This window comes from Engystomops pustulosus, chromosome 5 (assembly GCF_040894005.1).
Source record: "Engystomops pustulosus chromosome 5, aEngPut4.maternal, whole genome shotgun sequence".
Classification (NCBI taxonomy): domain Eukaryota; kingdom Metazoa; phylum Chordata; class Amphibia; order Anura; family Leptodactylidae; genus Engystomops; species Engystomops pustulosus.
The window spans coordinates 177,080,108-177,106,790 of record NC_092415.1 but is presented as its reverse complement, the minus strand read 5'-3'; the positions used below and the strand labels follow the sequence as shown (position 1 = coordinate 177,106,790).

The following is a 26,683-nucleotide window of genomic DNA, read 5'->3' as shown; positions in this document are numbered from 1 at the left end:
CGGCAGTTGGTGCCAGTCTGCGATTGCTCTTCTAGAGATAGGACCGGCTACCGCTGCTCATTGCTACAGAGAGATTTTGGAGAGAGACCCCGAGCGCCGAAAGGACCGAGGGACGACTGCTAACAGCAAGTCATTTATAGGTAAGGACATGACTTTATAGAAAAATGTTCATTTCTGACAGGAAGACGTTGTTAGGGAGTACAGGCCAGGAAACTGACATGCAGTAATACTTGTGGGTGGCTGTAATGGGGACTAGATGAACAGCGGGAGACTATAGATTTATATGGATTCATGTGGGCGACTAAGGGCAAATATGTAGACACAGGAAACAGAATTAAAGCTAGGTTATTCGCGTGACCGGATACATGGACGCATCAGGTGACTATACGAGAAATAAATACATTTTGATGACTATTATTAAAAATATGTTGTGGTTTGATTTATTGTGTACAGGAAATGATGTGATACATTGTCTACTATCTGTATATATAATTCTCCTCACACATTGTTATATTATCCGAGCAGTCGCAGTGGTGCAGCCAATGGCTCAGTTCTCTATTACATCCATAGACTAACGGAAAAAGGGCAAAACATGGCGTGTGTCATGTGACCCCTAGCATTGGGTAATTAATTGTATTACACAGATGTGTTTACATGGGACACATCACTTATCTGTGGGAAACCAAATTAGAAATAGGATACAGATCTTTATTATAACTTCTTTATATGTATTAATATGACAGCATGTGTCTGAGGTAAAATAGTTACCTATGGCTGGGGTATATGTTTCATAGTTACCTATGGCTGGGGTATATGTTCTATAGTTACCTATGGCTGAGGTATATGTTCTATAGTTACCTATGACTGGGGTATATGTTTCATAGCTACCTATGGCTGGGGTATATGTTTCATAGCTACCTATGGCTGGGGTATATGTTTCATAGCTACCTATGGCTGGGGTATTTGTTTCATAGCTACCTATGGCTGGGGTATATGTTCTATAGTTTCCTATGGCTGGGGTATATGTAAAATAGCTACCTATGGCTGGGGTATATGTCTCATAGTTACCTATGGCTGGGGTATATGTAAAAATGGAAGCCTGTGGCTTAGGTGTCTCTAGGTGATGTGAACAATGAGGGCCTGCATAGAGGTAATTATATCAACATCTTAAAGTTAAGTGTAAATTGAAAAAAAAACAACATAGTCAAAGGACATAGTGATCATATTAACTGTATATCAAGTATTGTTGCTTTTTTTTAATTTTTACTTTCAACTTTATTAACAAATGTGATACTTGGCAGCCATATTACAAATCACCTAGAAACAGTCAGTCATATAAATACACTTGCAAAGAATGGTTATAATAAAGATTCTACCAATTTTATATATTATACAAGATAGGGTCTGTAGGTTTGTTCTTAAGTTGAGTTCGTATGCAAGTCAGAATTGTATACTTTATAATTGTAACCCCAGCCAGAGTTTTTTTGGTCTCTGTGACAATTGTATTTTAAAAATGTTGGGTTGCCAGGATTAACACTAAAGCTTCATTACAGACACCTGTGATAACTGTTATAGATGTTTATTGTAGCCTAGGACTAAAGTACAGGAAATTACCAACATCCAGAGGTCCGTTTGTAACTAGGAGTCGTCTGTAAGTAGGGTGTTCTTAAGTAGGGGACTGCCTGTATTAGGATTTTAGCAGATACATTCTTTGAACTAATGAGCAGCTGAAAAATGACTAGTGCATTAACCCAAAATTAGCCTTTATGTAAAATACCCCCTTTCTTAGTAAATATCCATTTTATTTTCTCCTTTTGCATAAAAAAACTGTAATATAACTAGATGACTACATAGATACAGCACCAGAACCAAGAATAGTGATTAGTGAGATTTGTCTGGTGCTGGATGATAAATAAAATATATATATATATATATATATATATATATATATATATATATATATATTATTTAGTTGTCTTTGTCTACTGGTTGTGTCCTCTGTACCTACCAACACATGTATGTAACCCAGTTATGTACCTAATGTAGGAGAAATCAAATGATCTATCACATGACAAGCTCCATGTTTCGTCCTATTGGATGAAGCACATAGATGAATAACAAAGAACTGAATCATGGGTCAGATGGGGGGGCGGGGGTAACTGCTCCGATACAGTGACAATGTGTGAGAAGAGTTTTAAATGTTTAAATATAGACGATTTTCTATTGTATATACAAGTTAACACAAAAATAAATTAAATTAAATAAAAGTATAAAATAAAAACTGGAACAGCCCTTTAAGAGCAAAGATACGGGTGACTATAGACTGATATAGATAAAAAAAAAGAAGAAGAAACTAGTGAAATAGCAATATTTAAATATTTGTTGATAAATTTGGGAAAACAGGTAACATCATAACAGTTGTATCCAACATGTTATACATGAATAGTCGTAGGTATCCACACATCCGCACATATTCATGGATTCTTTCTCTTCACAGTCCCCGGGAGAGGCCATGAGGAAAAGAAAGAGAGAATTGATTGATCTTTACAATCAGGAGTCGTAAGTATCAGAGATTTTATTTCCATATCACAGATGTGGATTATTTCTCAGAAACAGCGCCCTCTTCCTCCACTGGCTATATCTGGTATTACAGCTCAACTAGAACTGAGCTGAAATATCAGATTAATGTAATGGATAACATGACTCTGATACAATGTTTCAGAACAAAAATGATAGTATATTAGTCCTGATACTTTACTATATCTCTCCTCTATCACAGTGCACAACCCGACAGCCCAGAGGAGACCAAGAAGAAGAAGATGGACACCGGCATGCCACTGCCAGAAGAACGGACTGCCTTCTTCACCCTCCTCGGTAAAATCCTCCATCCAGTGCAGGAGAGGATGCTGAGGGCAGAGGTCATCATACAAGATTTAATTGGTTCAATTGTACATTTTTGGCTGCCACATCTGACAAGCACACATAACATACTCACATTATACATATCCCCCCCCCCCCCCCCCCCCCCCCCCCCCCCGGTGGCAGTAAACCTGCCCCAATGTGACTTACACAGTCAGGGTCCCACCACAATAACATTGGAACATGTGTGAGAAAGATGGAACATATATAACCTTATTTCCATTGTTCATAGAGGATGAGCTCATCAGGAGATTCCTAGACAGGGACAGCTGCCTCCGGATGTCGGACAAGGTATCTTTACTATACTGAGGGAAAGTAGGGAAAGATATTAGTAACATAGGAATACATAGTATACAGTATATATAGATACATATATATCATATATATATATATATATATATATACTGTATAAGATTATGTATGTAGACAATAACTCTATTACCGTTGTCTAATGCTCTTTCTCCTCCCCCCAGTACCTCCTCGCCACCGTCCTGGAATATTTTCGGAGAACCAAGCTCCGCACCGAGGAATATGGCACTTATTTCTTCCCCAGTCTGTAAGTTTTCTTTTCTTTTACCATAGTATAACATATGTGTTCCGAGTTCAGGATATTGATGACCGATCCGCACTGTAGGATAGATCATCAATAGCAAATAGAGTGTCTGACAATCAGGATCTTACTGGATAATCTTATCATTTCTTCTAGGTTTTTAGGTTGCCAGCTGGAAGAAGACCTGGATTTCCACCGTGAGATGTTCCTCTGGGTCCCTGGATCGACCTGGACCATAAAGAAGGACCACCTGCTGAGGAGACGGGACGAGCTGCTGAGACGTATGGGATTCCGAGCTTGGGTTGGTAAGGAAACATGTGATCTAATTATGGCACAGGACCCCGACCATTGGGCGTGGAAGCGCAACAGGAAAGACCACCACAGCCGGGCCGTGCGCTGGTTCCGGAGAGATCCACAAGAGTTTTCCATCAGAGGCCCCTGGATCACCCCTCCACCCTGCTCACTGTGTGCCACCACTCTGCATCCGTCCAAGGAGGAGGAACCTGAAGACCCAAGGAAGGAGGAAAGCCCTGGATGAGGAGGTAATACACGCACATCACTACACACATTCATTCATTGTACAGACACATAATATCACTACACACAATCATCACACTACACACACATACATCACACTACACACACACAATCACTACACACACTACACACACATACATCACACTGCATACACATACACCACACTACACACACACAATCACTACACACACTACACACACACTGAAATGTATGTTCTAGAGGTGACCTCCCTTAGTATGCCCAGAGGAAGGGCAGGACGGCGGCCATGGTTTCCCTGCAGGTTTCCTCCACTGGGGGTTTTTCCTGCCCTGAGTGTCGCTGTCCGCTCCTAGTGAGTGATGGGGGGTCACCAGCACATATAAAATACACTAATAGTTATAATAAACTATACATACTTTATACATACTCGCTGTGTCTGTGTCGTTCTTTTGTTTCTTGTGTTCTTTATTAATCTGAAATCGTAGTGTGGGTTATGGGGTTCTTGAGGTGAAAGATGGCCTCAAACAGCAAATGAAAAAGTATCAGGTGTCTGCCAGGGATAGAGAGTCGGGGAACGGCTTTGAAACAGGGTTTGGAGTAGAGGTTCGGAATGGAGTTACAGGGTGAAGGATGGGGTACAAAGAACAGGCCCATTTATAGTTTCAGGGTTCTGCATCAGGTTGGGGTTTCAGATCAGTCAGGATACAAGGTTCAGGGCTGTGGATCAGGTTGGGGTTTCAGGGTTCCGGATCAAATAGGATACAAAGTTTAGGGATCCGAATCAGTATGGGGTTCCAGGGTTCCAGATAAAGCAGGGTACATGTACAGGGTTCCAGATTAAGCTGTGGTTTAGGGAAATGGCTCAGGCTGGATACAGCCTCAGGGTTCCATATGCAGCAAAGTCATAAGTAGAACCAGTCTTGAGTAAACTGGGAATAAGCCCTGGGAGAACCCTTTAATAAATGGGAGTTATGTAATGCAGTAATAAAATCTTGGAAGGCATGTTAAAAAATTCGAAACATTACAGGCTTTATTGAAGAGTCTCCCATCTGGTTTAATGAAAATTAAGTCGAAAAAGATAAAGTATTAGATAGGGTATTCTGGAGAAAACTAGGGATTAGACACACAGCGCAAATATGGGAGGATGACAAGATAAAATCATTTAGGTCATTACAAGAGACATATAGCCTAAGAGAGAGGGACTGGTTCCGATATTTTCAATTGTCACATGCCCTTAAGGGGGATTTTCATAAGTCAAATGTTCGGATAGAAGCACACGACTGTTTAAATTTGGTTATCACAGGGGTAAATAATAGGAAATTGGTTTAGAAGATATACAAACCCTTGGTGGCGAGTTTGTCAATTTTGGAGAAGGATAGAAAAAAATTAAATGGGAAAGAGTGATAGGCCCGATTGGGGAGGGTAACTGGGTTAAGATTCACAAGAACACAAAAAAGGGGTCGATAAATGGTAATCATAGGATTATTCATTTTAAGATTATTCACCAAATTTATTATACTCTACAAAGTCTGTCAAAAATGGGGATTAAGATGAATTCTAGATGTTGGAACTGCAAAGCTTTGGATGCAGACTTCTATCATCAAAATATTCCCTAGTTTATCATCCCAAACAGCCCTTCATGCATATTTTATATACAGCCCCCTCATGGTTATTTTATATAAAGTTGCCCTCACCTCCTATGGATTCATTAGACACAGCCCCCCTCCCCCTATGGTTTCCTTATGTACAGCCTTATTTGGGCCCCCCAGCAGCTCTGGGCCCCGACATTTGCCCGGGTATAATCAGTGCTGGCGCTGGCCCTGGGATAGTACACATAGTAATGTGACACTACAAGGGATAATACGCACAGTGATGTTTCATTGTGGTGTGGCTGGATGGTATATTTCGTTGTGCAGTTATATATTTTTAATATTTTATTTTATGTAAACTAATATCACCAGTATATTGCATCAATTACTTACAGGATCGAACAGAACTTTATTAAAAGAAAAAACTTGTTATTAGGTGCTTATTCTTTTACCAAATAAGAGCATGAGCAAATCTATAACATACCTGTATATAACAAAATACTCTGATGATATACAATGATACAAAGATTTCCCCTTCATAGGTATAGAGAATGGAAGTAATACTGTGTTTATATACTGCCAGTAGTCCTGTGCAGCGGGTTCGTAATGATCACAGTTGAAGAGGGTGCGACTGGGCCCAAGCACCCCTTGGTTCCAGACAATTCAGGAAGAAGCTGGGCCTCAGACCTTTCATTGGTAGCAGCATCTTACAGAAGCTAGTGTGTGGCATGCAAGATGCAGCGCAGGCAACATGTAATGACGTGTCCATCTACGCCGGGCCTGCTTAGGCCTATGACCACACCTGACCAGGCGCCACCACTGTAGCTACATTGACTAATGTGGAGCCACTGTAACTATAATGACTATTGTGAGGTCCATTGGCTACTGTGGGAGCACTTTTTCTATGTTGGCTACTGTCAGCAGAACAGTATTGAGTTTTTGTTATGAAGTTGCTAAAATTTTTTGGTTACTAGATGTGCAGAAAGGAGTCATGGCTGAGAGAAGCTGACATGGTGGCCAGGGAGAAGAAGAAGAAAAGGAGAAATTATCAGAAGTCATCTGTCACCAGACTTATAGTAAGTGCTGGTATTACCCAGGAGCTCACAATTCTGTAGCATCTTCTGTGCTGTGACTCTTTCTTCTTCTGTGAAGACAAATTACATGAATACAGTTTTATATTACATCAGATTTATCATCCAGCACCAGACAAATCTCACTATTCTTGGTTCAGGTGCTGTATCTATGTAGTCATCTTGTTATATTACTGTTTTTCATGCAAAAGGGGAAAATAAAATGGATATTTACTAAGAAATGGGGGATTTTACATAAAAGCTAATTTTGGGTTAATGCACTAGTCATTTTTCAGCTGCTCATTAGTTCAAAGAATGTATCTGCTAAAATCCTAATACTCCTTTTAAAGATAATTTGTATGAAATATTAACCACACAAAACTATGGGGCTTATTTACTAAGGGTTGCGGATCTCACTTTCGTTGGACTGTTCGCCGTTTTCGGGATTTACACAGCTAAGACAGGTATTTTTAAAGGGGTCTGTGCAGGGATTGTGTCGAATGCGATCGGATTTTGGCGCAGCTACGCTGGCCTTCATGTGACAGAAATTGGGGAGCGCGTCGTCGGACGATCTGACTGATTCGGACTGAGAGCGGGATTTAACTTTCACATTTTGTCAAAAGATCAAGCACTTACATGCACCATGCACACGCTACATCTTTAAAAAGAAGATAAGGAGAAGGCTTAGACCCTAAGCGTGAGGTTTAGCAATGAAGAAGTATCCAGAGTTATGAAAGCCCTAAAAAAAAGCAAAAGCCCCAGGCCCCGAAGGCATAATCAATTAATTTTATTCAGAATTCACAGATATCCTTGTTCATCCCCTGACAAATCTTTTTAACAACCTCAGGGAGGGAGGAAAATGTTTGAAAGAAATGCTAGAAGCGTCAATAATTACAATCCCCAAAGTAGGAAAGGACAAAACGGTATGCGAAAACTATCACCCTATATCACTTCTTAATTCAGATATAAAAATATTCTCAGCGGTCTTTGCGTCAAGATTAAAAACGGTAATTGAATCTATAATCCATCCCGACCAGGTAGGCTTTATGCCATGTAAGCAAACAAGAGGCTCTATCAGACGTATTATTAATCTAATGCAGATTGCAAATAGATCAGGGGCTCCCAGTGTACTACTGTCAATTGATGCTGAAAAAGCATGTGACAGAGTACACTGGGATTTCATGAGGGCTGTTATGGTAAAGGTTGGCCTTCCGGAAACCTTCACTTTACTGGTCATGAGCCTTTATAGTGGGCCCTCTGCCTTTGTTTCTGGTATGGGATTTACTAGTGAGAAATTTGAGCAATGGTACAAGACAGGGGTGCCCATTGTTACCCCTGCTCTTCAACCTGTTTATTGAGCCGTTGGCATGCTCAATTCGGCATAATAATGAGATAAGGGGTATTAAAACCAGTCTATCAGAGTATAAAATTAGCCTGTACGCGGATGACATTGTTATATCATGCTCTGACCCACTAGACTCACTTAATGCTTTAGGTATTACCCTTATGGAGTTTTCCAAAGTTTCGTACTGTAAAGTAAATGTGAATAAAAGTCATACTCTGGTCCTTAATGGGAGTCCCAGATTAGAGCAAGAAATTATAGATAGATTCAAATATATTGTGTCAAAATAAACCTTTACATACCTGGGCATAAAAATAGGAAGGACTGTAGAACATACAAAAAGAGTCAACAGAAATGGTTCACCGATAGTGACATCTCTATTAGACAGAATTTTCTATGTAAAGCAAAATTTCCTACCGGTAATCCTGTACAACCTTAGGTGTTACCCTAACCAAACAAGTCATCAAGGAAATAGAGAAACATCTAACTCTATGCATCTAGGCTTATAAAAAATCAAGAATAGCAAGGAGGGTGCTTTACTGCCCAAAAAGTCTGGGTGGATGAGGATTCCCTAGTATAACACACTATCAAGAGGCGCCTATTAGAAAATGGTGGACAGCAGGGGAAGTACAGGATCGATGGATGATGATAGAATTAGAAGTAGCAAATATTCGCTTATATTTATTAAAGGCTCTGTTGCTGGGCCAATTTCTGGAACTAAAGGGGAAAAAAAGATTAGGAACTATAGACAGGGACATCTTAGAAACGACACGCGCAACGCTACATGGAATAAATACTGTAAGCTTTTCAAAGATAGAATAAAATTTTCCCTATTTGAAATAGACCTAATATCCATACAAGACCTAGTAGACAATCTTGATCTGTCAGTATGGATATAAGCTGGAGTCAAAAACCTTAGGGCCTTAAGGAAAAAAGGAAGTATATAACAAACTGAGATGGGAATATAGCTTACCGGCATCGGACTGGTTTAACCCGTTAAGGACCGGGCCCTTTCCTGTTTTTTCATGTCCATTTTTCACTCCCCACCTTCAAAAATCTATAACTTGTGTGATGGCTTGTTTTCTGCGTAACAAATTGCACTTCAGAGAGATGGTATTAAATATTCCATGCCATGTACTCGGAAGTGGGAAAAAAATTCCAAATGCAGTGAAAATGGTGAAAAAACGCATTTGCGCCATTTTCTTGTGGGCTTGGATATTACGTCTTTCACAGAGCTCCCCAAATGACATGTCTACTTTATTCTTTGGGTCGGTACGATTAAGGGGATACCAAATTTGTATAGGTTTTATAATGTTTTCATACATTTACAAAAAATAAAACCTCCTGTACAAAAATTATTTTTTTGATTTTGCCAACTTCTGGCGCTAATAACTTTTTTATACTTTGTTGTACGGAGCTGTGAGTGGTGTAATTTTTTGCAAAATTTAATAATATTTTCAATGATATAATTTTTAGGACTGTACGACCTTTGATCACTTTTTATAGATTTTTTTATTTTTTTCAAAATGGCAAAAAAGTTCAATTTTCGACTTTGGGCGCTATTTTCCGGTACGGGGTTAATTGTATTGAAAAAACGTTATCATATTTTGATACATCGGGCATTTTCGGACGCGTCGATACCTAATGTGTTTATGAATTTTACTGTTTATTTATATTTATGTCAGTTCTAGGGAAAGGGGGGTTATTTGAAATTTTAGGTTTTTTTAGTATAATTTTTTTTTTTACTTTTTTTTTTATTTCTACTATTTTTCAGACTCCCTAGGGTACTTTAACCCTAGGTTGTCTGATCTATCCTATCATATAATGCCATAGTACAGTATGGCAGTATATGGGGATTTTCCTCCTCATTCATTACTATGTGCTATCAGCACATTGTAATGAAGGGGTTAAAACGAAATAGCCTCAGGTCTTCGGAAGACCCAAGGCTACCATGGAGACGGATCGCCACTCCCCGATGACGTCACGGGGAGTGGCGATCCCAGGTAATATGGCGGCGCCCATGCGCTGCTATCTTTTTGAGGCTGCCGGCAGCTTTGCTAGCACCGATCGCGGGTGTTACCGGTAAGCCTTTGCTGCAATATCAATATAATAGGGGCAAGCTCCCATACATGTTGAGCTGGGAGGAAGAATTGGGATTGTCTTTTTCAGAAGAACAGTGGAGGAAGGCAATAGGTGACTCAAACAGAAATCTATGTACAAACTATATAGATAATCTGTTTAAGACCTGAAATAGATGGTATTTAACTCCCCAAAAACACGCAAAAATCAATAAAAACTCCAATGAATACTGCTGGAGGGGGTGCACAGACACAGCAACAACCCTACATATGTGTTGGAGCTGTGACCGAGTGGTACATATATGGAATTTTACTTTTGATCTTATTTCAAAAATGCGGAATATCCATACTCCACCGTGCCCTGTAATTGCCCTGTTAGATATATACATGAAGGGGTTTTCTGAGAAAGAGAAATGGATAATTAGTAGACTATGTGCGGTGGTAAGAGCCACAATTGCCAAACAATGGAAATCTCTTAGCCATGTTGATCCAGGTTCAATAATAGGAAATCTGAACAAATGCTACAACTATGAAAGACATATGTGGGAACAAGGCCTAATAAGAAACAATAAGTTTAAGGGAAACTGGGAGGCGTGGCTAAGTATGGATCACTAATCGTACCTCTTGCCACAATTATGAGGAGTCCATGTACCTGCTGAAACAAACCATCTAAATACGGGAATTGAAGAAGCCTCCATCTGCCGGTTGTAGGACTTGTCCATATAACAGTTTCCCTCTAGTATATTAGATTTATTTTCTCACTTACTTTCTCTTTTTTTTCTCTCTTCTTTTTCTTTTCTTTCTTCTTGCTATTTATTTATAGTGCCATATTGGCTGGAGTAACTGGTGAGCTGCGTGCCTAAATATTTTTAGTTTTTTCTGTTGTTTGATACATCTCTCCCTACACACAAATTTGAAGAGACATGTCAGACATATCCAATATGCAGAGAGGAGAAAACATGCTGATAGGTTCTCTATATTGTGACCATAACTGGTGATCATTGTAAGAAATAGTCTTCTACCAGGAGTGTAGTGGAGTCTAGGATATAATAACCTGTATATTGCTAATAATCTGGAATAAACATATAAAAACTTTTATTACATAAATGAAGATATCACTGTTTAATATTACAGGAAAACAGGAGGACACTGAATGTTATAAGGCATGCAGCTCCTCAGGGAAGATGTCCACCAGAAAATGGAGGCATCCATGTCCAATTCACTGAGATCAACACTGAAGAAGTGGTCACCTCCTCTAAGAGTAAGTTCTTAGCAATTAAGTCTATGATTCCTTAAATATGTAAAATATATGCATGAGAAAAGTAACCATCATAGATTACAGGGACATGTCAGTGACATGGACATGGAGAGCACCCTGGATGTCCCTTTCCTGTCATGGCGTAATAGATCATTGATGGGTCATAATAACCTACAAATTGTCCAAAAAATTCTTTAAAAACAAACATTTTATAAACCTTGATTCCTATGTTCTTGTTCTGTGTTACACAAAAAGGTGAGGACACAAGAAGGTGAGGACACAAAAAAAAGTGAAAATGAAGCTCCTAGGGCAGTGATGACCAACCTTTTGATCTTTGTGTGTTAAAATTAGTAAAATAAGTAACTTTAGTGGTGAGTCACTTCTAGAAAAATCTATAGTTTTGTGATATTTGTGCTATATAGTCCCCTCTTCTATGCAGAGGCTCCTCTTGTTTCACCCCAATTACTACAGAACAGCCTCCTTTATAATAGCCCCTTTCTTCCATTCAGTACCCTCCGCCATACATCCACTGCTTCTCCACTCTATATAGTCCTTTGCTTTACAACCCTCTTGTCTCCCACCCCCACCTATACAGGGCCCCCCCTTTATGCACGTCCCCCTCTTCCACCTCGCTCTATGCACCATAGCTTTTGGCAGGCCTCTACATGGAATGGACCATAGCTATGGGTCCTGTGGGATAACAGACATATTGGGGCATATTTACTAAATATACTACAGTCTGTAATATGTGCACTTTGGGGCATATTTATCAGGGCCTCTGCACCAGCGCCGGCGTATGATAAATATCCCCTTTTGCCTGTGTAGTGTGCAGGGGCGCCAGATTCACGATATGTGGCGCCCGTTCTTCATGAATCCAGCACCCTCTGCACAGAGTGCACCAACTTTTTTTGGTGCACCTGTAACATAAAGGGTAGAACTTATAAACGCACTGGTGCCACAATTGGCACCACAAGGCGTCTTAAATGCCTTGCACCACATTTATCAAGGCTTTTAGACCATTTTTTGGCACTTTCCCAACATGTCTGTTTAAGGGGGCATGGCATCGGGAGAAAGGGGCATGGCTTGAGGAACACCTGTGCGTCCAAAATTCTGGCGCACAGTTTAGACCAACTAAAATTAGGTCTAAAGTAGTGACATTGATAAATCTGGCACAGCAAAAGACTAGTATTAAAAACTGGAGTTACATGCAATATCTGGTACAGCGGCATTACATTACACTGGGCAATCCCTGCGCATGCAGGTCACATGACTCATCCTGGCATGTGCCACCAGCAACAGCCAATAGAATCGCAGGATTTGCTGGTAAACAGGGGAAAAAAACGGCAGTTGGTGCCAGTCTGCGATTGCTCTTCTAGAGATAGGACCGGCTCCCGCTGCTCATCGCTACAGAGAGATTTTGGAGAGAGACCCCGAGCGCCGAAAGGACCGAGGGACGACTGCTAACAGCAAGTCATTTATAGGTAAGGACATGACTTTATAGAAAAATGTTCATTTATGACAGGAAGACGTTGTTAGGGAGTACAGGCCAGGAAACTGACATGCAGTAATACTTGTGGGTGGCTGTAATGGGGACTAGATGAACAGCGGGAGACTATAGATTTATATGGATTCATGTGGGCGACTACGGGCAAATATGTAGACACAGGTGAGATATGGGGGGGGGGGGAGACTTGGGGTAAAATAATAAATAGGAAGTGTATACTATTGTTAAAGATATGTTGTGGTTTGATTTATTGTGTACAGGAAATGATGTGATACATTGTCTACTATCTGTATATATAATTCTCCTCACACATTGTTATATTATCCGAGCAGTCGCAGTGGTGCAGCCAATGGCTCAGTTCCCTATTACATCCATGGACTAACGGAAAAAGGGCAAAACATGGCGCGTGTCATGTGACCCCTAGCATTGGGTAATTAATTGGATTACACGGATGTGTTTAGATGGGACACATCACTTATCTGTGGGAAACCAAATTAGAAATAGGATACAGATCTTTATCATAACTGCTTTACTAGGTGTATTAATATGATGGCATGTGTCTGAGGTAAAATAGTTACCTATGGCTGGGGTATATGTTCTATAGTTACCTATGGCTGGGGTATATGTTTCATAGTTACCTATGGCTGGGGTATATGTTCTATAGTTACCTATGGCTGGGGTATATGTTCTATAGTTACCTATGGCTGGGGTATATGTTTCATAGTTACCTATGGCTGGGGTATATGTTTCATAGTTACCTATGGCTGGGGTATATGTTCTATAGTTACCTATGGCTGGGGTATATGTTTCATAGTTACCTATGGCTGGGGTATATGTTCTATAGTTACCTATGGCTGGGGTATATGTTCTATAGTTACCTATGGCTGGGGTATATGTTTCATAGTTACCTATGCCTGGGGTATATGTTTCATAGTTACCTACAGCTGGGGTTTATGTTCTATTGCTACCTATGGCTTAGCTATATGTAAAAACGGAAGCCTGTGGCTGAGGTGTCTCTAGGTGATGTAAATGGGGGCCTGCATAGAGGTAATTATATCAACATCTTAAATAAAGTTAAGTGTAAATTGAAAAAAAAAACAACAACAAAGGACATAGTGATGATATTAACTGTATATAAAGTAAAGTTGCTTTTTTTCTTTTAACTTTCAACTTTATTAACAAAAGCGATACTTGGCAGCCATATTACAAATCACCTAGCAACAGTCAGTCATATAAATCCACTTGCAGAGAATAGTTATAATAAAGATTCTATATTTTTTTTTTAGTTGTCTACTGGTTGTGTCCTCTATACCCACCAACACATGTATGTCACCCAGTTATGTACCTAATTTAGTCCTATTGGATAAAGCACATAGATGACAAAGAACTGAATCATGGGTTGTACCATTCTACATTCTGACAATGTGTGAGAAGAGTTTTAAATGTTTAAATATAGACGATTTTCTATTGTATATACAAATTAACACAAAAATAAATAAAAGTAAATAAAAATATAAAACAAAAACTGGAACAGCCCTTTAAAAACAAAGATACGGGTGACTATAGACTAATATAAATATAAAAAAAAAAAAAGAAGAAACCGGTAAAATAGCAATATTTAAATATTTGTTGATAAATTTGGGAAAACAGGTAACATCATAACAGTTATATCCAACATGTCATACATGAATAGTCGTAGGTATCCACACATCCGCACATATTCATGGATTCTTTCTCTTCACAGTCCCCGGGAGAGGCCATGAGGAAAAGAAAGAGAGAATTGATTGATCTTTACAATCAGGAGTCGTAAGTATCAGAGATTTTATTTCCATATCACAGATGTGGATTATTTCTCAGAAACAGCGCCCTCTACCTCCACTGGCTATATCTGGTATTACAGCTCAACTAGAACTGAGCTGAAATATCAGATTAATGTAATGGATAACATGGCTCTGATTATGGAAATTAATACAACAACCATTTCTTACTCCTTACAATGTTCCAGAACACAAATTATAGTATATTATTACTATATCTCTCCTCTATCACAGTGCACAACCCGACAGCCCAGAGGACACCAAGAAGAAGAAGATGGACACCGGCATGCCACTGCCAGAAGAACGGACTGCCTTCTTCACCCTCCTCGGTAAAATCCTCCAGAGGAGAGGATGCTGAGGGCAGAGGCCATCGTACAAGATTTAATGGGTTAAATTGTATATTTTTGGCTGCCACATCTGACAAGCACACATAACATACTCACATTATACATATTCCCCCTCCCCCCCAGGTGTCAGTAAACCTGCCCCAATGTGACTTAGATGTACACAGTCAGGGCCCTGCCACAACAATTTATTATAGAAGGGTCCCAGCTTTCACACCCTTGGTACACCATTATTGAAAATGGAGCAAAATGCCCCAGTTTTAATAACGGTCCCACTGTATTTTAAGTGTAATATTTTATCTGGATATTAGGTAAGACACTGGAACATTTGTGAGATAGATGGAACATATATAACCTTATTTCCATTGTTCATAGAGGATGAGCTCATCAGGAGATTCCTAGACAGGGACAGCTGCCTCCGGATGTCGGACAAGGTATCTTTACTATACTGAGGGAAAGTAGGGAAAGATATCAGTAACATAGGAATACATAGTATACAGTATATATAGATACGTATATATATACTGTATAAGATTATGTATGTAGACAATAACTCTATTACCGTTGTCTAATGCTCCTTCTCCTCCCCCCAGTACCTCCTCGCCATCGTCCTGGAATATTTTCGGAGAACCAAGCTCCGCACCGAGGAATATGGCACTTATTTCTTCCCCAGTCTGTAAGTTTTCTTTTCTTTTACCATAGTATAACATGTTCCAGGTTCAGGATATTGATGACCGATCCGCACTGTAGGATAGATCATCAATAGCAAATAGAGTGTCTGACAATCAGGATCTTACTGGATAATCTTATCATTTGTTCTTCTAGGTTTTTAGGTTGCCAGCTGGAAGAAGACCTGGATTTCCACCGTGAGATGTTCCTCTGGGTCCCTGGATCGACCTGGACCATAAAGAAGGACCACCTGCTGAGGAGACGGGACGAGCTGCTGAGACGTATGGGATTCCAAGCTTGGGTTGGTAAGGAAACATGTGATCTAATTATGGCACAGGACCCCGACCATTGGGCATGGAAGCGCAACAGGAAAGACTTCCACAGCCGGGCCGTGCGCTGGTTCCGGAGAGATCCACAAGAGTTTTCCATCAGAGGCCCCTGGATCACCCCTCCACCCTGCTCGCTGTGTGCCACCACTCTGCATCCGTCCAAGGAGGAGGAACCTGAAGACCCAAGGAAGGAGGAAAGCCCTGGATGAGGAGGTAATACACGCACATCACTACACACATTCATTCACTGTACAGACACATAATATCACTACACACAATCATCACACTACACACACACCACACTACACACACACAATCACTACACACACTACACACACACTGAAACGTATGTTCTAGAGGTGACCGCCCTTAGTATACCCAGAGGAAGGGCAGGGCGGCGGCCATGGTTTCCCTGCAGGTTTCCTCCACTGGGGGTTTTTCCTGCCCTGAGTGTCGCTGTCCGCTCCTAGTGAGTGATGGGGGGTCACCAGCACATATAAAATACACTAATAGTTATAATAAACTATACATACTTTATACATACTCGCTGTGTCTGTGTCGTTCTTTTGTTTCTTGTGTTCATAATTAATCTGAATTCACAGTGTGGGTGATAGGAGGTCCACAGGAATCCAATATCATGATCCAATAGAGTGTTCTGTGGAATTCTTGAGGTGAAAGATGGCCTCAAACAGCAAATGAAAAAGTATCAGGTGTCTGCCAGGGATAGAGAGTCAGGGAACGGCTTTGAAACAGGGTTTGGAGTAGAGGTTCAGAATGGAGTTACAGGGTGAAGGATGGGTACAGAGAACAGGCCCATTTACAGTTTCAGGGTTCTGGATCAGGTTGGGGTCCCAGATCAGACAGGATACAAGGTTCAGGGCAGTGGATCATGTTGGGGTTTCAGGGTTCCGGATCAAATAGGATACAAAGTTCGGATATCCGAATCAGGATGGGGTTCCAGATAAAGCAGGGTACATGTACAGGGTTCCAGATTAAGCTGTGGTTTAGGGAAACGGCTCAGGCTGGATACAGCCTCAGGGTTCCATATGCACAAAAGTCATAAGAAGAACCAGTCTTGAGTAAACTGGGAATAAGCCATTTATCCTGGACGCCACCCTAGCAGCTGACTGGATAGCTCCTGCATCACTCAACACATCGGTGAGACTAACTCTAAGAACCACCCAACTTTCCAGGGAACAGGTGCAGGCTTGGTTTTTACGGTTGTCCCTGTGCTACTTTATTCTTTGGGTTGGTACAATCAAAGGGATACTAAATTTATGTATTTTTTATAATGTTTTTCATACACTCAAAATGAAAACCTCCTGTACAAAAGAAAAAAATCTTAATTTTGCCATCTTCTGGAGCTAAGAACTTTTTCATACTTTTCATACAAAATGCTACCATTTTTAGGTCTGTACAGCCTTTTGATCACATTATCACATTTTTATTACATCTTTTATATGTTGCAAAAAAGTGGCATTTTTGAATTTAGGCACTATTTTCCGTTACAGGATTTAACGCCGGGAATAACCGTTATTATATTTTGATAGATCGTACATTTTGGGAAGCGGTCGGTACCTAACATGTTTATGATTTTTACTGTTTATTTATACTTTGTATTAGGGAAAGTGAGGTGATTAGCACTTTTTTGGTTTTTCATTTATCTTTTAACTTTTTAACTACCAGAATTAGTTAGATTTCTTTAAAACCCTTATACAGGCGTTCCCCTACTTAAGAACACCCGATTTACAGACGACCCCTGTTACAAACGGACCTCTGGATGTTGGTAATTTACTGTACTTTAGCCCTAGGCAGTAATAAACAGTTATAACAGTTATCAAAGGTGTCTGTAATGAGGCTTTATTGTTAATCCTGGTTCTTATAGCAATCCTACATTTTTAAAATCCAATTGTCACAGAGACCAAAAAAAATTTGACTGGGATTACAATGATAAAATATACAGTTCCGACTTACATACAAATTCAACTTAAGAACAAACCTACATAACCTATCTTTTACGTAAGGACTGCCTGTATCCAACAAACTATAGTCATGCACTGACGGTTAACGTAAAGCTGCAGGACTCCATCTATAATGGATTGTTTATGGTATTGGTTAAACCTTATTGGGAAGAAACACTTGGGGTCTTAAGACTCCTGGACCTGTATCCTCTGAACGCCCTAAAGTACTGGACCTGGTCATGCATATAGGATATGAAGGGAATTATAGCATAAATAAATCTAAAGTCAACAAAATGCAATATCCACCTGGGTGTTCTATATGTTTACAAAATACAACAACGGCCCTTTGTTATAGAATCTCCCTGAACTGTATTTTGTATAATTTATCGGCTTTCTCAAAAATAAACAGCTGACAATGCGCTGCCGAGATGAATCCATGTGGTACTAAACCTTTCTACACCTGTGTTGCCAGAAAATACAGAAGTTACATCCCAGAACCCTACTGAAATATTTACCGCCCTTTCATGAAAATTAAATCACAGCTCTTACCCATTGGGGTTCATGTTCAATTCAGTTTCTCTGTAAAAATCACATGGACTTTTGTATCTAAAATCATTAAATCGCTTTAAATATGTTTGAAAACCAGGAAAATTGGATAAGAAGCCCCTTCCCCTTTCAAGTAGTAGATTCCATATTTGGGTTATTTTACATTAAGGAAATCAAAGTTAAAAAGATTATGATTAAAAACCTCATTCCCGATGCTTTCAGATTATAAAACATGAGCAGAAGCTTTCTAGCTTATCACAGAGAGAATAAATCTTACAGTCCACAGGCAGCTGTATAGGGGACATTCACTAAAATGGGGAAATATACAAAGCTCCTTCATGTGATTTTAAAGACATCCACTTTTAAATAGTAAAATCTTTGGAATGCAGGGGCGTTAGTTCTCTAACATGGGGTGGGTAAAGCCCATTGGTGCTGGGCCGTTTAGTTTGACATTTACTGACTACATACGGTACGAGAACTTATTGTGGGGAAAGAGAGGGGACCTTCCGTCAGCTTTAAAGGGGTTTGTCCATGAAAGAAAGTTCTCAAATTTTAATCCCCTAGTGATGTTTACATAATAAAGCTCATTTTTAACCCCTTACTTTACAATTTTACTCAGTTTTATTGCTGTTTTAGCTCCTGTCACTCAGTGACGGTCAGTGTAAGATTCTAGGGTGTGAATGGGGACTCTCTAAGGAGACACTTCATGATTCCTCTCTGCTATGGGATGCTGTGCGCTGACATGTGCTTAGATTATCAGGATAGAGGTTTATCTACACTTTCATTTTGCTACTGAACATTCTACTTGTATATGACATATAGAAAAAATAATAATAATTCCTTTATCTATATAGCGTACACAGATTACACACCGCTGCACAGAGCTTGCCAAATCACTCCCTGTCCCCATGGGGCTCACAATATAATCAACCTACCAGTATGTTTTGGAGGAAACCGGAGGACACCCACACAAACACAAAGAGACCATACAAACTCTTTGCAGATGTTGACCTGGATGGGACTTGAACCCAGGACTCCAGCGCTGCAAGACTGTAGTGCTAACCCCTGAGCCACTGTGCAAGAGAGATGAGAGATGACAGATGATGAGATCCATGAAATAGATACAACGCACAATGACACACTTCAGCTCTGCTACATCTAAGCTATAACACACACAGAGTGGCCCCGCCCTCCTCCTCCCGGATAAAAACATCTTATCTGCAACTTGTAGAGTAGGTCTCTGCACACTACTGCTTGCTGGCAGGAAGTATCTGTGTGATAGTCTAAGAGCCGGCTCTTGATCATGAATGACGATAGTCGGTGGCACACTTAACCCCGCCCAAAATTGGCTCACCACGCCCCCTTGAACCCAATACAATCAGGTTAACAGTGGAGTGGTGTGGGGTGATTAACTAGTCTGTGGCTCCCTATTATACATGTAATAGGGAGCCATTCAGGAGCCAGCTCTTCTTATTGAGCTGGGACTAATGAGCCAGCTCACTAAGAAGAGCAGTAATTCCCATCACTAGTGTGTGAGCTCATCTTGTAATGGAGGGGGGAGGGGATAGACAGGAGAAGCTATTGAGAAAAATCTGTCCCACCACCATAATCAGAAGATTTACAGTCAGATCTCACATTATTAGGGCTGTGAGCATGGAGAGAAGAGGAAGCCGCAGAGATAGCTGAAGTGCAGGCAGTGACAATGAGCCATGTGTGTGGTGATGGACAGTATATTAATAAAGGCGGCTGCTGTTGGACTTTTCATTAGTAAGGCGAGAGTGCTGCTGGACATTACATTAGTGAGGGGAGGCGGCTAGACATTTCAATAGTGGGGGGAAGCAGCTGCTGGAAATTTCAATAGTGAGGGAAAGCTTCTGCTGGACATCTCATTACTGAAGGGAGGCTGCTAGACATTTCAATAGTGAGGGGCGGCTGCTATGCATTTCACTAGTGAGGGGGAGGCTGCTGGACATTTCATTAGTGAGGGGAGGCTGCTCCTGGACATTTCATTAGTGAGGGGAGGCTGCTGCTGGACATTTCATTAGTGAGGGGAGGCTGCTGCTGGACATTTCATTAGTGAGGGGAGGCTGCTGCTGAACATTTCATTAGTGAGGGGAGGCTGCTGCTGAACATTGCATTTGTGAGAGGAAAGGCTGCTGCTGAACATTTCATTAGTGAGGGGAGGCTGCTGCTGAACATTGCATTTGTGAGAGGAAAGGCTGCTGCTGAACATTTCATTAGTGAGGGGAAAGGTTGCTGCTGGACAGCACATATATATACAGGGGTGTGCTGCTAGACAGTACATTAATACATTATTACAATGAATACATTAATAAGGTGGTTGCTGCTGGGAAGTACATGTATAAGGGGCCTCTTGCTGGACATTAGATATATATGTCTGCATATACACACACAGCTCTGCTGTTCTCCCTATATATAAATATATATACATATACACACACAGCTCTGCTGCTCTCCCCATATATAAATATACATATACACACATAGCTCTGCTGCACTCCCTATATACACACACAGCTCTGCTGCTCTCCCCATATATAAATATATACACATATAGCTATGCACCATTGCTTCCCCTGCATTAGACCAGCTCCATCTGTTTCCCGGACAGATCCCCCGCCCCCGCACATGTGACACATCACGTGCTTATGACATCATCACAGGTCCTCTCCCCAGCAGGAGCTCGGCCGGTGCCGTGCGGCTCAGTGTCCGGGACAATGAGCGATGATTTCCGTAGAGCCGAGTCTGGCACCCAGGTAACCGGGCAGGAGGCTCCGGGGATACACGGCCTCTCACACCTCAGGCGGCAGGGACCCTTTAAATGGGTTCAAACCTTTCGGACCGGACCATGTGACGTCATCCATAGCGGAACCAAGACCTAACCATGTGACCTATGCACTGCGCCTGCTCTTAGACCGGGTCACGTGACAGTGTGACATCATGTGGCGCTGCACCCGCAGTTATAGATACTGAGCAGTGGTGAGGCAACACAGAGGCGGTGACTGATGACGTCATGATGTCATCTACTGTGATGTCACTGTGCAAAGGACCAGTCTTTGTATGGAAGTAGCTGTTGCCACAGTACATCTGTCTAAGTGGCCATCCTGTGTGACCCCCACAGCCCGGCTGCAGCTAGCCTTACTGCCCCCCGGGGCACAGAGTCATATGGCATCACCCCTTGCCCCCCAGATAAAACAAATATATGGTGTATAAAATCTAAAATACGTGACCATTATCCCCTTCTATACATTCACCAATACAGTCCAGGTACAGTATGTCATGGGTTTAGGAGATGAAACTTCTTCATAGATTGCGTTTTACAAGTTACACCCTGTTCACATCTGCATCTAGCCCTGTTCAAATGCCACCTGTGACACCTCCCTCAGGGTGATGCCACAACATTGCGTTCTTGGACCCTTTTAAAACGGATACATTTTTGTAAGGTTACCATGCCTTTGGGTGAGGCCACACATGGCGTTTTGAACCTGTTTTGGGGCCGTTTTTTTAAGCATGTGTTTTTGACTGGTTTTACCAATTATCTTAATTAAAACAAGTCAAAAAGTTTTTTTATTGGACTGCTTAAAAACAGCCCCAAAAATGATGGTCACCTATTATATCTTAAACCAACATGTGGGTGTGGCTTGCCTGATTACATTGCTTTCTGCGTTGTATTTACAAAACACATGCGTTAACATAGTGTTTACAAACAAATGTTTTAAGGTGTGCGTTAACACATGCAATGTTGACAGAAATGTAATCGGGCAAATCTCCACTTCTCGGCTGTTGTGATCCGTTTGAATAAGCAAGTGTTAAAGCCACGTGTGACCACGCGTTAAAAAACCATGCTTGTGTGTATGAAAAAAATACATTCATTTCAATGGGTCAGAGTGCAATGCAAGTTCTACACGTCAAAAGCACAAGCAGAACAGGCACGTGAAAAGGGGCCTTACCCAACTATTCATACTAACTTGTAGCATGTGAAAGATGAAAGATCCAGAGCTTGGGACATGGCATAAGCCCAGCAGCACCGCTCTCCTACTCCTTGTGTACACAGCCCTGTACATCTAGTACATCTGGTTCTGACTACAAAGCAGGATCATTGCTACACAACAGAAAGACACTGCTGTTGTATTTACAGTCTGGGAAATTTAAGGAGAGGTAGAGGGGGTGCTGGAGGACAGCACAGCATGGACACACATGCATTGCTAGGAAAACCTGGGATCCCTGTACTTTGCCTCCCCCTAACTGCTTTGTGCTGCCGCCTGAGGCAATTGTCTCACTTGGTAGGTGCGGGAATGCCCACAATCTAGAAAATCAATGATTTTCTTCTGATCATTATTTTTCATCAGTAGTGGAGTGGATCCTACAGATATCTTTACCATCTTTACTTTCCACTCATGCATTTGGCTTATTAATACTTATAGAAACTACTGACCAGAAGTTGTTGCATTTCCATTTTTAACTTGCTTAACTTTTTATTTTTGCTGTTACACAGCTATATGAGAGATTGTCATTTTCCTAGTATCACTATTTAATATTCTATGCAATGTACTAGGAAGATGTATAAAAAACACCATTGTGCTTTCACCGCCCAGATGACACCCGCCCTTTATTCTTTAGGTTGATATGATCACAGAGATACCAAATTATACCAGAACCATCTGCCATACTGTACAGTATTTAAAGGGATTGTCCAATTTTAGCAAATCATTTCTATTGTTTGTGTAATGAAAAGTTATACAGCTTTCCAATATACTTTCTGTATCAAATAGTCCCTGGTCATGTGATGTCACACAGGCGCACGCCTTGTTATATCCCTGGTCATGTGATGTCACACAGTGGAATGGCTCGGTAAATCCATGGTCTTGTGATGTCACACAGGTGCATGGCTCGGTATATCCCCGGTCATGTGATGTCACACAAGCGCACGCCTAGTTATATCACTGATCAGGTGATGTCACACAGGTGCACGGCTCGTTATATACCTGGTCATGTGATGTCACACAGGCGCACGGCTTGGTATTCCCCTGGTCATGTGATGTCACAAACAGCTTATTATATCTCAGTTTTGAGAGAGGAAGTGATACAAAAAGTACATTGGAAACTTGTATAGCTTTTCATTACAAAAGCAATATCAATTATTTGTTAAAATTGGACTTTTCTTGTACTTTTCTTTACTGTTTTTCAGCTCCTTGCAAGACTGGAGGGACGCGCCTCTCTGAAGGAACTGGAGCCCTTGCTCTTTGCCAGTGGAGATTGCCCTTTACATGGTAATTTATTCAGAATTTCATGGAACAACTTTATAGTGTGGTTCAGGTGACTACCAGAAACAGAGGAGGAGTCTTCCTTAATAGACTGTTTAGTCATTTGTAGAAGTGTAAGCAGCTGTATTAACAGTTTCATAGCTGCTTACACTTCTAGAAATGAAGGAAAAGAGATTCAAACAAGGCAAACGCATGTTTAAGAAGGCCCCAAAAACTCACCGTTTGACCGCACCCTCATCAGAGCTGTGTAATATAACGATCCGTGCACCTGTGTGACATCACATGACCATGGACCGTTTTTTATCTACAGGAAGTAAACCATGGAGTCTCTGTAGGTCCATACTCCCACTCGTACTGGTAACACTGGTTTAGTTATTTATATATTTCTCTGAAAAATAACATTATAAAGTGTTTCTTTTTTTCCAGTATGGATCCATAATAGAGTAGCCAAAGAATTTCATGGCCCAAATTGTATCTTCTATGTTACATATAATGGAAGGTCCCGAGACATTACATACAATGTGTAAATGATGACCTTGTCCCTTCTACAGAATTATCTGTATGTTTTTGACAAAAAATGACCATGGAGGTGGAACAAGAGCCATGGGACCCACTTTTTAGATTTTATGGGGGTCCAGTGGTTGGCAGTCAGAAGTTAAAGGGATTGTCCAAGACAGAATTTTTTTAATATATGGGCTCCAGAGAGTGTGAAAATAGCAACCTCTACTCGCCTCTCTCCAGTGCTCCTGTACCCCTCATCACTGCCAGCCTCTGTTTGTGCCATGTTGATGGTGCACGCAGATTACAGCCTAAAAAATGTTTCTGCCATTGCTATGCCACTGCTGAGCCTCTGTATACCGAAATACTCATGGTTAGATGGGTAGCACTGTGCTAGACCGGAGAGGGGTAAGTATAGGGTGTTTGCTGTATTTACACCAACTGGTGCCTGCATACAAAAAGGTCCCATCCCAGACAACCCCTTTAATTTTTTTTACTTATTTATCCTATGTTCAGACAGTCTGTTGAACCCCTAGTTACAGACGGACCTCTCTCCCCACTGTGACCTCTGGTGAAGCTCTCGGGATGTTACTTTACTCCCAGACTGCAATGCTCAGCTGTAAGATGTCTGTAATGAAGCTTTATTGATAATTCTTCTTCCATTACGGGAAAAATTATTGAAAATCCAAAACTTTGTCTGGAGCTTCAATTAAAAAATATACAGTTCCGACTTGCATACAAATTCAACTTAAGTACAAACCCATGGAACCTATCTTGTACATTACTCAGGGACTGCCGTTATAGTCTCTATAATGTATAGTCTTATGGATTGTCTAATGCTTTGTTTAGAAGCTGAATATAAACTTTTCCTAAGGTTCTTCGGGTCTTCACACGCAGGTGATATCATTGAGTTCCATGGTCCAGAAGGCTCTGGAAAAACAGAGATGTTTTGCCATCTTATCTCCCGGTGTATTTTGCCAGTGTCAGAAGGTGGCTTACAAGTTGAGGTCGTCTACATAGACACAGACTATCACTTTGACATGCTTCGTCTAGTCACTATACTGGAGCACCGCTTGTCACGTAGCGACGAAGAGACTGTGAAGCAATGTCTGAGCAGGTTTTTCCTCGTCTACTGTAGTAGTAGTATACAGCTGCTCCTCACACTTTACTCTCTGGAGAACATGTTCTGCAGTCGTCCTTCTCTGTGTCTATTAATCATTGATAGTCTCTCGTCTTTCTACTGGATTGACCGGAATAACGGAGGAGAGACCGTCTCCAGGCAGGAGGCTAACATTCGGAAATGCATAGAGCTTCTCGATAAGTTGATCAAGGAGTACAAGCTGGTGCTCTTTGCCTCCACACAAACTCTAATGCAGAAGATGCACAACGAGAAGAGTGAAGCGTCAAATTCTGAGAAGTCCTCTGTCGTAGACTTCAAACCCTATCTGTGTAAACTGTGGCAGAACGTCACTACAAACAGAGTATTTTTCTCCAAAGAACTAAAACATGAGAGTGATAAGGCGACATTTTCTGTGACTTCCTGCCACCTGAAGAGCAACAATGTCATCAGGCGCTCATTTGTCATAACCGAAGCTGGAGCAGAGTTTATTCCATAATCCTCTGGACCTTCCATATTCAATGGAAGGCTTCTTCATTCATGGTATCTGTGAGATTTTAGCTTTTTATGTTATGTTCAGTGTAGCCAATGAGAGAATCCATAACGATATAACTAATTTATCGGGTCTAATAAAGTTCCTATTTTTGTCTTTGGATGTTTTTTCTTCCTGTTATAGCGTTCACAATGTCGGATTAAATTTTTTATTTTAATAGATTGTCTTTGAACCCTTGAGGTCTTTTTGGTTATACAACAAACTGCAATACTATTGTATTGTAGTATACAGACCACCCCACTTATAGATGACTCCTAGTTACAGTCGCACCTCTGAATTCCCAAAGATTAAATGATAAAACATAAGAGTTATAAAAGGTCATGTGACCAGGACCAAAAAACTTTTGTCTGGAGTTACACTTACAAAATATGCCTGTTCTGACCTGCACATAAATTCACCTTAAAGGAAACCTGGCAGTTTACCTAACCCACACCAACTAAACATAACTTTGAAAACTGCTGTTATACAGAAGTACAACTATCCCTATATTGTTATTCCCAATGCTTAAGGGAATAAAGTTCCACAGTCCATTAGCTACATCAGGTTTCTGTGTCATTGTTTTCCATCATGAAACAAAACTCTCAATAGGAAGTATGGACAAAAAAACTTTAGGAAATATTAACTATGGGAGTGACTGTGGGAGTCTGTATTGGGTGCTTTATTAGTCCATAACTATCCATACTACTGTTGGTGGTATAAAAGGCTCCCTCCTATATGTCCTATTGACTCAAAGGACAT

At 40.8% G+C, this 26,683-nt stretch overlaps 3 protein-coding genes and 1 long non-coding RNA gene across 5 annotated transcripts; 3 read left to right on the top strand and 1 right to left on the bottom strand.

The window, feature by feature from the left end:
- Positions 1 to 12,795, top strand: LOC140133575 (speedy protein 1-A-like). 2 transcript variants are annotated; one of them, XR_011855926.1, is made up of 9 exons: positions 1 to 140; positions 2,498 to 2,559; positions 2,780 to 2,874; positions 3,152 to 3,210; positions 3,393 to 3,475; positions 3,626 to 4,011; positions 6,549 to 6,650; positions 11,199 to 11,325; positions 12,699 to 12,795. XR_011855926.1 is itself a non-coding variant. In XM_072153922.1 (6 exons), the coding sequence occupies exons 2-6, from the start codon at positions 2,513 to 2,515 to the stop codon at positions 4,005 to 4,007; spliced, it is 666 nt and encodes a 221-aa protein (XP_072010023.1). In that variant the 5' UTR covers positions 2 to 140; positions 2,498 to 2,512; the 3' UTR covers positions 4,008 to 4,411. The 2 variants fall into 2 exon arrangements, 1 of the variants encoding a protein (XP_072010023.1); XM_072153922.1 differs by lacking the exons at positions 6,549 to 6,650; positions 11,199 to 11,325; positions 12,699 to 12,795 and having other exon boundaries at positions 2 to 140; positions 3,626 to 4,411.
- Positions 12,714 to 16,535, top strand: LOC140133576 (speedy protein 1-A-like). Its single transcript, XM_072153923.1, has 6 exons — positions 12,714 to 12,803; positions 14,571 to 14,632; positions 14,878 to 14,972; positions 15,363 to 15,421; positions 15,581 to 15,663; positions 15,813 to 16,535. Exons 2-6 carry the CDS (start codon positions 14,586 to 14,588, stop codon positions 16,192 to 16,194), a joined length of 666 nt encoding a protein of 221 aa, XP_072010024.1. The 5' UTR covers positions 12,714 to 12,803; positions 14,571 to 14,585; the 3' UTR covers positions 16,195 to 16,535.
- On the bottom strand, positions 15,154 to 21,369 carry LOC140133577 (uncharacterized). Its single transcript, XR_011855927.1, has 3 exons — positions 21,079 to 21,369; positions 19,428 to 19,565; positions 15,154 to 15,435 (listed from the first exon to the last, which is right to left on the bottom strand). It is a non-coding gene; the product is annotated as an uncharacterized lncRNA (long non-coding RNA).
- XRCC2 (X-ray repair cross complementing 2) lies at positions 21,123 to 26,041 on the top strand. The gene is made up of 3 exons (XM_072153921.1): positions 21,123 to 21,269; positions 23,702 to 23,783; positions 25,173 to 26,041. Exons 1-3 carry the CDS (start codon positions 21,162 to 21,164, stop codon positions 25,889 to 25,891), a joined length of 909 nt encoding a protein of 302 aa, XP_072010022.1. The 5' UTR covers positions 21,123 to 21,161; the 3' UTR covers positions 25,892 to 26,041.
- The last annotated feature ends 642 nt before the right edge of the window (positions 26,042 to 26,683 follow it).